At 39.5% G+C, this 14,771-nt stretch overlaps 1 protein-coding gene and 1 long non-coding RNA gene across 5 annotated transcripts; one reads left to right on the top strand and one right to left on the bottom strand.

Moving 5' to 3' along the window:
* Positions 1–5,448: 5,448 nt before the first annotated feature.
* LOC111271607 (uncharacterized) lies at positions 5,449–11,464 on the top strand. Of its 2 annotated transcripts, none has more exons than XR_002686965.2 (3): positions 5,449–5,573; positions 10,418–10,580; positions 10,888–11,464. It is a non-coding gene; the product is annotated as an uncharacterized LOC111271607 (long non-coding RNA). The 2 variants fall into 2 exon arrangements; XR_015315387.1 differs by having other exon boundaries at positions 10,418–10,587.
* LOC111271605 (plasmolipin) lies at positions 5,570–13,473 on the bottom strand. 3 transcript variants are annotated; one of them, XR_015315386.1, is made up of 5 exons: positions 10,392–10,496; positions 10,071–10,244; positions 9,710–9,808; positions 8,516–9,070; positions 5,570–8,103 (listed from the first exon to the last, which is right to left on the bottom strand). XR_015315386.1 is itself a non-coding variant. In XM_022852533.2 (4 exons), the coding sequence occupies exons 1-4, from the start codon at positions 12,699–12,701 to the stop codon at positions 8,885–8,887; spliced, it is 471 nt and encodes a 156-aa protein (XP_022708268.1). In that variant the 5' UTR covers positions 12,702–13,473; the 3' UTR covers positions 5,570–8,884. The 3 variants fall into 3 exon arrangements, 2 of the variants coding, with proteins under 2 accessions (XP_022708268.1, XP_022708264.1); XM_022852533.2 differs by lacking the exon at positions 10,392–10,496 and adding an exon at positions 12,690–13,473 and having other exon boundaries at positions 5,570–9,070; XM_022852529.2 differs by having other exon boundaries at positions 5,570–9,070.
* Between the last annotated feature and the right edge of the window lie 1,298 nt (positions 13,474–14,771).

The raw sequence follows: 14,771 nt of genomic DNA, 5'->3' as shown, positions 1-14,771 counted from the left end.
GAAGCCTACGCGTAGAAACCTTTGAACGGCTGTAACCCTTGAACGTGCACCTAATGCCAATCAGTGACCTATATAATGATTCGCTTAACGTAGTTTAGGCAAGTACTAAATAACGATGTGCAATTGACTTGTGTGGTTTATCGCATGCCCGACCGACGTAGAAATCGCCAGAGATCATTAAACATTTGATTGACACGACCATTAGCTTAAATAGAATAGAACAACGCCACTGGGTCGTCTACAGTGTGTGTGTGTATATATATATATATATATATATATATATATATATATGTGTGTGTGTGTGTGTGCGCCGAAGGTTTAAATGGAAAAGCTACCGATATCAACGGTACCAGTTGTCATACACGAGGCATCTTCACTTACGTCTTGTGTTTCACGTAGTGACGTCTAACGGAGACTTTAGCTATCAGTGATATTGCGGACAACTTAATCTCGGTACGGACTTTACAGCAAGACAGAATCAGCCACTTTTTTTCCTCACACATTTAATTTAGAATGTATTTTTTGAAAATAAAAAGTTCCGCAAAAAGTTTCCCGATTTTTTTCAAGCTGAGATCGGTTAAGCAAGCCAGTGAGTCAGGCGTAGAGAGTGAGGTTCGCTGTTGTATTTTGAATGTTTGTAGCATGACTGTACGGATGCGGCATGTGCACGGACATACAACCGCCAACCGGGGATTACAATTCACTAGGACTCATTCAGACTAAGTTTCGTTAAGGCCTGGTAGTGCTTCAGAAGAATTATACGATTATATAAACTTAACGAAAAGAACCAGAGGCCGCTGGCTGAAGCTGCAATACGCCAAATGCGCTACAAAAATCTGAGACATATTTTTTTAATTGCCAAATAATGACCCACTCTGCTAAATACTAACCCAGAATAGTAACGTCGAATTCCTTCGGTTGTGCTTGCTCGTTCATACGTTAAGCAATCGCAGCGAAACACAGCCCACGAGTAATAACTGGTAGAAAAAAAAAACAGGGGAGTGAAGGGACGCTTTAAATACGATCCGGCATGCAATTATGCCTAAAACTGGATACAGATGTGAGGGTAAAATCAAAGGAACGCCTGTGTATTACTGTCTAGGTTACATTTACTATTATTACGTTACGATTAGTCGATTGTAACACCAGAATGATAAATAAATAAAACACATACAAGTACAACAAAGGACCGACACCATATATATATATATATATATATATCGACCGAATGATAAATGCTAAAGAGTATATAAGAATTACAGTAAGCGGCAGAATCTCTTTAGGTATTGTCATGGGTATTTGTTTAACGCGACAAATTACTGTTGCTGCTGCCATTTCTAAATATGAAACATAAAAAAATAGACGAAATGAAACATGAAATGATTGTTTACTATTTGTGCCGATTCTCTGAAGCAAGCGGAGCGAAAGCTGAATACTACGAGAAGGAACGGCGGAGAGACGGAAACCAGATACAAACAAAATCGCCAAACGTCTGTTACATAGAAAAAATGCAAAGCAACAAAAGCACGCGGCGAAGCACGGTGCCAGAGCAAAAATAATGAATACTACTACTACTACTACTACTACTTAGATTTATTCTGATCATTTAGGCGATAATGATGGAACACATGACGATTGTATATCATTATGGTAATATATTTCATTTGTATACGCATCAGTGTAAAATGGGGGGTAGTGTTTTCATTTTAGGTAGTATAGTAGAAGCCATGATATACACCATAGCATGACGGCAGGCATTTACTCATAATCGAAGCTAGCTGTACAGTTGCATGATCACAGACCTTTAAGCATGTGCATGATATCCTGCATGTAGGTCTCCAGCAGGATGTTTCGGCAGTAATCTGCTGAACGCTCTGATGTTTCACTTACATTTTGGTTGTACTTTAACTTCAAGACACTTTAAGAGCACTTCGAGGGATATCAGCAGACACTGAGTTGGCAGTGTGAACGAAGCAATACTGTGGAAAAACTATACAATCTTTTAGTACAGGTATCATGACAAAGGGCTCGTACCCTTAATTATTAACAGGTCGCTAACGAATCAGTGAAGATTGTTACGTATAAGAGTAATAGAAGATAATAGTGCGTCGGAAAGTAGCAACTCACTTTGGTTTTGGTTTTTAGCATAATAACCATTTCTCGCATTTGAGTTCCTCAGTTCTTTAAATCAGAGCTATATTTTATTTAGGGAGTCTCACAGCAAAGATCTGGACGTACGTCCATGTGTCCCTATCTGTATATCAGTAAAATAATTAGTAACAAATCATTTTTCTTTTGTGTTTATGTTACTGCGTTGCTTAAGATAACGAGCTTAACGAATGCTTCAGGTCCCTCAGCCAGTCACTCAGCTTAAGTCTATCACTCTGCCTCCTTTAACCCGACCTACTTTTCGTGTTTGTAGTGGGCTTTACACACGCAATTGTTTCAGTTTTGGTGTCCGATGCTGGCACTGCTTTAGACGGCTGGCTCCTAGCACGAAGCTAAGTGGATCTACATCCAATTTCGAACCTAGACGACAACATGCCCATAAATTTTGTCCTGCGCTATCGTTGCACCATCATGGTGTATGACGCCCGGTTTTAAACCTTTTCCTTTCAAAAGTTGGAAATTTGCCTTCGAAGTGCCCGGCGTAGATTTGCGCATATAGTCCTTTGTGGGCAACTACCATCAAGCTCAAGCCACTTTCAAAAACAAGTTAGCTTACGCGCTTTAACGGGTAAACCCGTTACCGTTTCGGGCAATCTATGTACTTAGCTGAAAAATACAGCGCCGGCTCTTGCCTTTCCACATAGTAAGTGCACCCCCAAATCATTTTAATAACCGAAATAAACTTTCAAATATGTTAAAGCAGATGAGAAATCTATTATCTATAATTTTCGGCACAGTGTCGCGTTCAATCAAAGAAAATTCTGTTTACTCTTCCAGATAGGCAAGATTTGCAGTGACAATGTCGAAATCAGTCAGTCCCCAAAATTAAGACAGGCTATTAAAATAATAAAATTTATACGCGTTTTAGCCAAAATTGAGGGGACAACAACACATGTACCATATTTTATACGTCCCCTTATAACGCCCATTGGTTCGAGTGGCCCATGTTTAGCTGAAGTAACCTGTATCTAGCAGAAAGGCTAAGTCACTTAACGAACGAAGATAACTCAAAGTCTTGTTATTACTATCATCTTCGTAACTGTTGATTCTCAGCTGTAAGGCAGTGTTTATTACTAAATGTTTTTATATTATCACTATCTTAGTATTGGCGTTACCATTTCCCTATTTAGTGTGATGTTGTACTGATCAGTAATTACAGCCGCCATCGCAATGATGCGTCGTATGTCCTTCTACGATTTCTTCGCGGATATTTAGTACACGGACTAAGACAAACACGCCTATGACGTACTATAATAGCTACAAACAACGGTCCTAATGAGTTCATCTAAAAGAAAACTTCACAAAAGTCACCATGAGAATGGCTGGCAAACAAAGAGGTGCGTCTGTTAATACTTCCCGTTTGCTATAGGTCAACATCATACCTAGCGCTATATGTGTGTTTGTGTGCCATCGATACTTTGCCCTTCTGTATCTTTAGTGTATTCGTTAGTCAGCTTCACGAAGCGTCAGGCTGTCACCGGCACCTTTTGATCGTAATATAATTTTACTATAGTAATTAAAGATGTGTTGAATTTTGTTTGAACATGTCCATGGTATCGATAATCAGATTTACTCTACCTTTCTACAGCTCTCCGCTGAATGGCCTTCAGCTGCAATTAGACGTTAGTAGCCTAAGTAAACATCACCAGTCATCATGCACTCCAGTCGGACTGCTTGCAAGCCCGCAACTTCACGACGCTAGCTGGCCTAATAACATTATATCTCGATAGGGCATAAAATAGATTATTTCAATGAAACAAACCTAATATCTGCCTAGACATAAACAAGAGACTTGTTTCGCCAACTTTATTTTTGTTCTGGCGAATGAAACAACAAACAGAATTAAAAAACAAGTAATTCAAGCTGATAATATAATGTTTAACGCAGTTTATTTTGCACAGTATATTAGGTAGCATGACAACAGGTTTGTTGTCGACATTATGCTTACACAGTTACAACATAATTATATATTAATTCTTGTTATATACAATCCGTAGGCGTTTTTGCTTTGTTACTGTTTAGTATTTTATCGGGCTGTTTCTTAGGGTAATGAGTCCTATTTTACCCTAGTTGTTACCATATAAATATGTAGATGCTATATAAGGTTGAAAATCGTAAACATACAGTAGTTGTCATTCATATGGGAAGACGTTCAATGAACCATATAAAAATTCTATATGCTTCATTAATGTCTCTGACACAGTGAACTAGCCACTTTGTAGGCTGTATATAGTTCGTTTTCATATGGGACCTTGCTGGCAACTTGTTTTCCGTTCTTACGAGCGTAAATAGACAGCGCGCTCACAAACATAGCCCTGCTGGAAGGACGTAGCCTGCACCTAGTTTGAGAAGAAGCGACAGATTATTGTGTTGTCTCCTGTAAAGAAGTAAACAGACCCTGTATTCCTCTGTTAATCAATAATGCTCGCTTGCTGGAAGTATTTCTTTCACATATCGTTGTGGGGATCTTTTGTTTTGTTCTTTCTGTCCATCTCAAAGCCATTCTACATAATGTTGGTGTTACTTTTTTTATTAACTAGTAAATATGTCAGTTATTCGAATCAGAAGACGACAACTGTGTTCTGATACAAAGTCAATTTCTAGGCAGATATTTATCGTTAGGATAAATAATAGCTTGCAATGTACCTATATTTTTGGGCCAAATTACATACGTGGGGCATAAGTCCTGCTCGCTCGGGGGTCCCAATACAAGGTGACGAACTCTCAAAATTTTGTCTGGTCGTTTTCTTCAAGTTAACCTGAAGCACCGTGGAACGTCGGTCGTCAGAACGTAACCCGTACGGACGATTTCTTAGTTTATTGATTTAATGAACGAAATACAACAACCGTGTACTGTTAAAGGTACGCCACACTTCTTCTGTACTAACTGTATGCGCTACGTAGCTCCAATAGAATCTGCAGCTTTACCATCGACAGCAAATTACCTAAAGTACCGACAAATTCAATGTAATTTAATCCTGTACCGTATTTTTTTGACGCCTTAAACCGTTGGCCAATCCTTGTATTAGGTAGAGTCCTTCTCTACTAGGGTTAGTGCAAATGACGATCTGCAAGACAAAACACTGTTTCAACGGTAATTTCTATCAAGCATGAAACGCCCCCTCAATCGAGCGGTTGACTTATTTTCCGTGGTTATACATTTGCAGTGGCCGTCGGAGGCTTTTGACGACTCGCATCAAATGAACGACTTCTATGAAAATGAAATGTTTGTAATATGGCCGGCATAATGTTCCTATCTCACGGCAGGCACGTCATCACGGCCGACAAACAGCTGGGAATGGATGGAAAATATCGCGCGAATGTTCCAGCAACAAACACGTCTTCACCGAGAACGAGTAGTATATTATAGTATACAATCACGACGTACTGCCATGTTTCGTGCGGTTAGTTTTCTTATTATTATCATTACAATTTTATGGATAGATTTCGAAAGACTTTGCCATTGTGCATTTTTGTTCACATGGAGAGTATCGGCGAGCAATAACATCGTACATATAATTAGATGTTGCTAGATATCCACAATTTGTCGGTCTATAGTTATAGTGAGCTTTATATTATCGCGTACCTCTGTGCGTGATCCTTACGTTTTTTCTGCACGGTCTCAGGTTATTGCAGTCAGCAGAGCTGGTAGACGTGTGACGTCGCTCTTTTCTAATAGATTCAGTTACCGAGTCATTTTAGCTAAAATTAACAGGTGTATTTTTTCAAATTAATATCAAGAAATGATAGTATCTCTTTGATGGCCAATACACTGTTGGCGTTATCGCTGCCAAACTAAGTTCTAAGTGCGATACATATTTTTCGATGTTACTCGTAATTGTTATAATATATATATATACTGAATGATTATTTACGTGTTTTGTCCTCGATGTGTCGATCCATAATGTTTTGCACACACGTCATTATGAAATGCGGCGCCACATTTGACCTACGTAAAATACGGTACAGAAGTCCAACCCCACAACCTGAAGGAGAGGGGGTGCTCTAAGGCTTTCACAAACACTTGGACTAACTGCACTTACGGTGCCGCCCGTAGTAGGACATATAAAAGGCAGTTGAACGTATTGCTAATTAATACTGTTATCCTAAGTAGGTCTATACACACAATAGAGGGCTGATATTCAGCCACAGAGTTTTTTTTGTATGAAATGAAAATTGCTGAAGTGTAATCCTCAGTTCTCTCCGCATAAAACGACGACACACGATCAAATTATCTGAATAGAATGTTCCGACAATTAGCTTTGCTTTTCGTCCCTCGAGCTGTAGAGTGCGTTCGTTGAGAAGCTTCCGTTCATCTGCTATCGGTAATGAACCTATAATTGTCACTAGGCATAATCGAACCTTAGAGCTAGGCCAATCAACGTTGGCGCCTTTGCTTCTAGGCTTTACATTGCATTAATTAGAATTGATTGCGTAACGCTAAGCCTTTTTTTGTGACGCGACTTTTTGCGTCTATTAATTAAGCAGCCTATTGGTTCGAATTGGCCATTCAGCGTTATGAAGCTTCAAAGGCTTTCATATATACAATCGTGACGGTTGTTTATAGCCAAACATAGCTTGTCTATTTTTAACTGTACGGGAACAAATAAAAGGCCAATGTAGCACTATTCAGATGAAAAGCATCCTACCACTCATATTGTTCCCTGCACTTCAGTTATCTATTCTGCATACATGAACGGTGGTTATCGTATAAGTACGAGCGCTATCGCCCGTAATTACCATATGGTGTGCGTTATATTACGTCTGTAAGGCCCATTTATCCAGTTGAACATACATTATTCTTTTGCATTAATGGGGTGCTTCGGACAGTTATGCGCACGCGCCTCTAATTTCAATTTCGTTTTCACTTCAGTAATATTTTTGCTGTACTTCACTTTTATCATGCAGTCACCAAATAACCGTTAGGCCAGAATGTCGCAATCGCGTGCAGCTCTGGAATTCATTGAAGCCCGCTATAGACACTTAGTAAACGAACTTCGTACGGACGCCGCACTTTTTCCTAGCTGAATGCAGCGAACCCTAGGCAGTTCCGTGGCTTATTAATCTCTTCTCGTAACTCCGCCTGTTTTTCTCGCTTTGTCACAGTTTAGTACGGCCAATCGCCGTGTCCCAAAAGTCGTCTTCCGTACGCTTTCCATTTGTATACATGTAAATTGATTTATAAACGCTCCCTTTGTCATGTTGTCGTCTTCAATCATATCTGTACGAATTGAGCCACCCCGGCTTGGTATAACAACTCTATGCATATCGCTAGATTCTTGCAGCTTTTACCGTTGTTTTCTTTCTTCTAAGGACAATTTTGTGTGCATCATCATCTAGGTCATCATAGGTCATCTGCAATCCGCAAAATAGCAATGACCGAAACGCAGCAGGGCCTATGTCAAAAATCAACCATAGACTAACCCATACGACTGTAGTTAGACGAGATGAATTTAACCGCTAGGTTTGCACTTTGTCTCTCGCTACCTACCTCTCTCTCTCCCTTCTCCCCCCTCCCCCCTCTCGCTCTCTTTCTCCCCACCTTCAGAGCACATCGAATCGGAACCAAAAGTTCAGATTGGCCCATGGAGTACATATGTAAAACTAGAATATATAGATACGCAACCCGCAATATATCAACTTTCGCCACCTTTTGATATGAGTTCGTGCTTTGTATAGATGTCCGTATGATGTAGCGTGAACAACGTTCTTGAGCTCGGTTATTTCTGCCGTTGTTGTTGTTTTAAAGCCGGATGCACGCGTATATATTCACAGTTTGTTACTCATCCCTTTTATTACTAATAAATAAATGATAATCTTTTTGGCTGTCGTAGATTATTTGTCATACATACATACAGGCACTCACACGCCCGCCAATCGAACTGACTCAATGACGAATATATTACTGACAGATTTATATACAGATCACCGGTCCTGTAATGAAAAATGACTATTATAACAATAATAATGATTTAATGCATCGTTTTTTTTTTTCGTCCTTCCACCTTAATCTCGAAACGTTTTTGATTAAAAAAAAATGTACAACAGAATGTTTAAAGTGTACTGCTTGGAAATCAACAGCTCAATAACAAATTGCTCTGTGATCTGCAGAGAACGATAGGGTATCATCTGCCAGCTCTTGTTCAAAGACGTTTCCTCACTGGTAGTTTCGCTTAATTTTAATATAATCGTTACCTCGATTACGTTCGACTAGCGTTTCTTTCTGAATCTAACTAATTACAGTAAACCGTTAAAGACACTGATCGCAATCACAATTTGGCAGTATATAACACATGACATTTTACATGACAGCCCAGACAATTCTCAAATTTGGTTTCATACATACATATATACGTTACGCCTCAAATCTTCACTGCGCATAAATCTGCGCACTGCGTTTCATCTTGTGACAAATGCAGAGGGATCCTCGAATAGCGTACGCGTAATTATTGCTATCTCCCGCTATCAATATGTATTCTGAACACTTATCAATCTCTTGGCGTGTTCACTGATGGCTCCCAAACAGCCTTATCTCCTTCGCAGAGTTCAACGATCCTTTAACGATAAAACATTTACGAACACTGCGAGCTACATGGCAGATAAGCACAATTTCGATTTGCCCGATTTCACGGTTGCGTATGGCGAGCTAGCGATAGGTCTACGTTGCATGTGGTTACTATAGTCGTTGCCTCTGTTGGCGCGCAGTCTCCTTAACTTAGTAGGCAGGATAGTTGGCGTTAGGTGACGTGGGCGAAATGCCCCCTTCTGCGGGCACTTCCATGCCCATCTCTGTAGTTCCGGGCGGGACACCAGCGGCGTACGCCGCAGCATTGGACTTCCAAGCTTTATATTTTAGGAAGGCGTCTCCGCCGTATAGTATCATTCCAACGAAGCCGAACAACTGGGTTAAGGACAAACAGCATGAAAAACATCGAACTGCTCTCAATTCTAACCGATAAGGTAAATTAAGAATAGAAGCATTAGGACGACTGGGTGTTACTTGCCAATATTTAATAGGACATCGGCATAGTACATTAGTCAGCTAGCATTAGTATCAATCAGAAATAAAATATGAAAGACTGACGTCCTTTAGGAATGAAGGTGTGATTCGTCAAAATCAATCATCTTTTGCATAAAGTAAAAAATAAAAACTATTTTTCGGTGTTATAATAAAGCTATGATCTAAGTTCCATGAGGTGGAATTCTGTAAATTATATCATTGTAGAAAATGGAACAGTACCTTTTCTCCCGGCACTGTCGAACAGCTTAGAGGAATTGCATATTAGATCTGTTTTAATAGTGAAAACTATTAATTTCCAACCGCCTACTCCTATGTAGTTGAATTTTAATTGTTAAAAATAACTAAATTTTAACAAAAAAACATCTGTCGCTAGCACAAATCTTACTGTACACATATTCAAAGAAAGCTTACTCTACAGCTGAAAGCCTCCTCAATAGAGGAGTTAGTATCTTATAGAATCCAAGAGTGGCTCAAGTTAATTCTACCATAAAGTGCGCAAAAATTTAACTTCGTACTTACCGCCGCTGCTGCCAGGACCCCTTCTTCCCCGCCTTTCGAAGCAGCGACAGCTCCAGCAATGAAATATAGTACACTCCAGAGCGCAGTGTAACCCAGCTCCTAAAATAGTTCCCAATAAATTAGCAGTAGACAAATCACCCGATAATCAATAATCGAAGCCCTTCGTCATAGTATACCGACACGAACCTACGAACACGTTGAATACGATTGTTGTCAGCGTTGTTATTATTAGTAGTAGGATCAGCAGCGGAAATAGGTGAAATGTAAAGGAAAAATAAACGTCGGCACCATATCGCAAAACTTAATTTCGATTCGTACAGGGAAAGGAAATGAATCTGCTATTTAAATATACGGTACGTACAGCTTGTGGCCAAGGAATGAAGAGCAGCTTCTCAAGAATATGCAGCATATAGAATACGAGAAGAATTAGCGTGACCCAAAATCCGGTCATGGAAACAAAGCCGAACCAGTTTGACGTAGACCCAAATCTGTCGCTAGCCAACTCCGCCAAGATGAATCCGATGAGCGCATTTACCTGCCAATGTGATCAGATAAAAGTTACTATAGGAACTCGATTGATGATGGTTGTTTTGAGATCTATTGCCCCTCTAACTCAACACGAAAAATTTCCGTTCAGTTCACTCGTGCCAAAGCGTCTCTGGCGATTGATTTAGATACTCACGAGCTGCGCAATCTTGAGCATTCCAGGTGGCGTACGAATATACGATGTGTCAAAATACTGAAGGACGAATGCTAACTTAGATGCATCAATGCCGGGGGCCGCCATTTCGATCGATATTTTCGCTGGTCCAATTCGTTAGGTAACAAACACTACTTTGAACGAGTCGATTGTCGACAGCACTGCGAAAACGTATGTAGTATGTATAATTGTATGGGATTAACTTTAAAATAAACGCTTATTAATACAGTAGTAATTAGCATGATGATTTTTACAGTTCTGAACTGGCAATGAAGTTTAACAGTGAGTTTATTTTATGGATTATCTATAATCGCAATGAATCGTATGTTAGGTTCTTACTAAGTTTGTGCGCAATATGTATGATTCGATAAGTCAGTATTGGTTTTTGGTGCAGAACAACTGATCGCAGTAATGGACAGACGTTCGTTAAGCTACTGCAGCTTCTCGTTGACAAACTAATACTCTGTGCCTTTTTCAGGCCAGGATTGCCTGCAATACATCGAATAAGCACTTGACAACGTAAAATAAAATGGCCTGCTCAACTGAATGTAATAAATAAAAAAATATATGGATAAAAAAAAAAGCGTATACATTTCAAGTCGCATTAAAAATCGAACTCAGCAATTAATATACATACTTTTTAGAGGGAAACTATAGTATACTGAACGTTTATTATTACGTCCTTTCCGATAGAATTAAGAACGCTGAGTACATTTTTCCCAATGCGGCATCCACTCGCCAGTTACGATTAGTCGACGGAACAGCTCATCTCGCATTGTTCTAACGCTAAAACAATCCCGTACATCAATTCTAAACCTGCTGGAAATTTTTTCTATAAGGCTTAGGCTGGCAATCCTCACCTAGTAGCGCATCGAAATTTTTATAGCAAGTGCTAAGAGCAAGCAAACGTCTTCGAATGCTTCATCAGGAACCTATCGACGGCATTTACAAACGTTCTTCTAAGTCCTGCTTTGCCGAATTGGGTTCCCATTCTGATGTCTGCAGAGGTACCCTTAGTTTTTTCAATCGTTGTTGAGACTAAATGATTGAGTGAATAGAAAAGGAGGTCTGCAAATTGAATGTGGCGTATGTTTATTCTCCATACTATTGTAATATTTTTCGTCTGGCCATTTAGATAATGCAAGCCAATTTAGCTCATGTTTTCAATCAATCGGTATATTAGCTAGCGTTTGCATCAAGTATTGCCTTCAATTGAATTAATATTTATTTGGTCTTTTTGTCTAAACTATTTTCTAAGAGAAAAAGATTTATCAGTTATCTTCGACGGAAAGCAGAAGGAACTATCAACTAGGATAAAGCTTTGTATAGGCACACACCGGGAGTAAACAATACGGAGACTTATTAGGCCCAGCTAGAAACTATAGAATTAGTAGTGAAAACGAAAATGTCGTTCTGACAGAAGACATCTGTTTCGTCGCTAGGGAATGGCTTGTGGCAGTTATATATTGCAAGTGTAGGTAAGTATTTTTATGCGTAAAATACGTTAGCGATCTTTAAGAGAGTCATTATGACCCTTGTATAGCTTTTAAAACCTTCCAAAGTCCGGATAATTCAACACATATTGTACGTGTTGTGTTAATGGATGTAGACCTATTCATAATCAAAATGAATAAAGCTTAATTACATTATTCTAAGGGTCACGCTAGAAGTTTAGAGTACCCAGAAACTTGCATTTGTTAAAATGTCTAGTTTGATAAACATGCTATTGATCTGCCAAGGGTGATGGGGACAAATTGGCAACACAACATCGAAGACATCCATTAATCTTTCAGTGGTGGTCAATGCCCGGTACAACTCATCAGCAGTATTTACAAATACTTCAGTCGAAACCACATGAGGTATACAAGTAGGAAAATTAACAGGCACTGTTAGGCCATGTCCAACAATGTCCTATAGATCTGGCTACACAAAAAACGCACAACCTTTTGTTCAACTAAATATATATATATATATATATATATATAGCTATCGACTTTAACGGCCGCAATGTTTACGACTGAGAGTGAAATAGGCGAGTCAGCTGTCGAATTGATTGGGCCAAAAATACTTTATATCTATATATGGATATAGTTATACTATATCCAGTTAATTAACGGATATACGAGATTCATAACCTTTGGATGTTCGTTTTGTAAATATCAAGCTTGTGATCTAAATATGGGCTTACTGTGCACTTCCAACAGAGCCGGTTAGAGTAACGGTATAGAATAATGGGTACCGTGTATTCGACCTACAATGTAGCAAAAACTTAGAGACTACCTCAATATTCATCAGGTTGTCCGGCGCTTTGTGGCTTATGATCACTGCGGTCTTTTATAATTTTCCTATGGTCGCGATTCTGTTTCCGGAATAACAACTACACTCAAAAAGGCAAGCAACTGGTGCCTTCTACACGCAGCGCTGCTACAAGGGTTAAATACTGGAAGTTCCTCCGCTTCGTTCGAAAAGAAAATCCATCTGTAATTGCCGCACCTGCATTGGTAGACACTGTGTTATAATAGGCTTTTTCCTTCACTCACGGTAGAATCGCGGAGAGTTCTGGGGACTCACTCAGTGCAAGATGGACACTCATGTAAAAGTACAGCAGATCAAGCACTAGGCAAGGAGGCACCTATTTGTCGTTGCTCGGCGTATTTCTCGAGAGCGTTCACTGACGCTGGGTAGCCCCCCTCACATCTCCGATTGTATTCTTCAAGTTAGTGGCAAGAAGAAGTTCGCAGAACGGAGGGTAAGGGGAAATTGAAATTTGAAATTAAAAACACTATTGTTTCCGGCTGATACTAGTAGTGCCCAGGAGGATGACTGCTGCGCATAGAACAACCCATGGTATTTCAATGGAACTTAGATCGACACGCAGACAAACGTAGATGAAGATCGTACAGATAGGCCACAAAATATTAAGGGCATTTCTAATACTCTTGTTGTAATTCTGATGTCTTTCCTTCAAATAATTTGTCTGAATAGTGTGCGTCTTACATCACACAAATAGGACTTGATAGTTCAAAGAACGATTGCATTATCCTATTATGCACTGTATCTAGCGTTGGTTGTACCTACGTTTCGCGATCATGCTAAATAAGGTCCCGAAATAATGCGCAGGGGTAAACTACTCAGAGAAGCACTGGTTGGCTCACAGTGAGTTTTATACAAAAATCACCAGGGGGCGCCACTTCGGATAGGCCATGAGTTTACGAGGTTCCCATGCCAAGCTCATCAGGTAAAATTCTTGTTACTTCAACGAGACTTGACTTCAGCATGCTCTATAGTCTCGCAACCGCTTTCATTTGCGGTGAAATTCAAATATGTTCATTTTGACCATTAGCGTCCACGGCTGAAACTTCGTTGGCTGTGGTATGATTTCTGTTTTTCTTTCACATTAGAATCTGGCATTGTTGGTAACTCATTACAAGGAAACAGTTCTTTAGGGTTACGAAAATACGTACACCTTTGTACTCGAGCCATTTGTTTTAGCACAAATAATAGTATCCAGAACGAAACAAGCATTTTCAAATTGAATTAGGTTTTCAAATTGTCGGTGAGATGTCACCGTAGTATTAATTAAATGTGTCGATTAAAATTATATGACTTGCTAAAATTAAGAACCTTCACCTTCTGTTTGCACACAGACGATCAGTTAAATTATATTTATTTGCTCTACACATATTTTCGGTAACCTTTGTCTGACGACGTCAACAAATGGATGCTTTCTTTAGCCTAAACAATTGGTTTTTGCCAGATTTTCCCGAACTTTTTCCGATAGTTTCTACCCTGCCTGTTGCAAGGGCAATCTCGCAGGGCCTTATGAATAATGAAACAAGAAAAAAACTTTTACATTACGTTTTATTCTCTTACTTCAGATGTCCAGTCCTGTTCTCTTTACGATTTGTACTTTACCTCACGGCCCATTTCCTCCACATATTGTCAGCGAAATGGCTGACGCGAAAGCTCACTAAGGAATTGCAATTCGTTTTTCCTTCTATTCATAGATATATCTGTTACTATTTTTAACTAAAATATAGGGTCGGCCGTCTGGTTGGAAGCGAAGTCAAAATGACGCTAGCAAAAAAAAACATCAATACGGTGGGTTCCCTTGACTTTCTTTGTGGAAGTCATTCGCTTTACCCAGTTTTTGACGATATTTTCACATACACTTAGCATTATCTATAAAATAACGGCACGAATACTTCCCTCCATCCGGGGAATGTTGTTGCATACCTTGTTTTTTTAAATATGTCTATAAAAAAAGTGGAGCGGCGTTATGCTACATGATCTGAAGGGCACTCGTCGCCACTTCGTCTAGACATCTTCTTTACCGATTCTTTAATGACGTGATTACGCTAT

The sequence above is a fragment of the Varroa jacobsoni genome, unplaced genomic scaffold (genome assembly GCF_002532875.2).
Source record: "Varroa jacobsoni isolate VJ856 unplaced genomic scaffold, vjacob_1.0 contig00778, whole genome shotgun sequence".
In the NCBI taxonomy this organism is placed as follows: Eukaryota; Metazoa; Arthropoda; class Arachnida; order Mesostigmata; family Varroidae; genus Varroa; species Varroa jacobsoni.
Note: the sequence above shows the minus strand (reverse complement) of the source record. Positions and strands in the feature narration are given on the sequence as shown.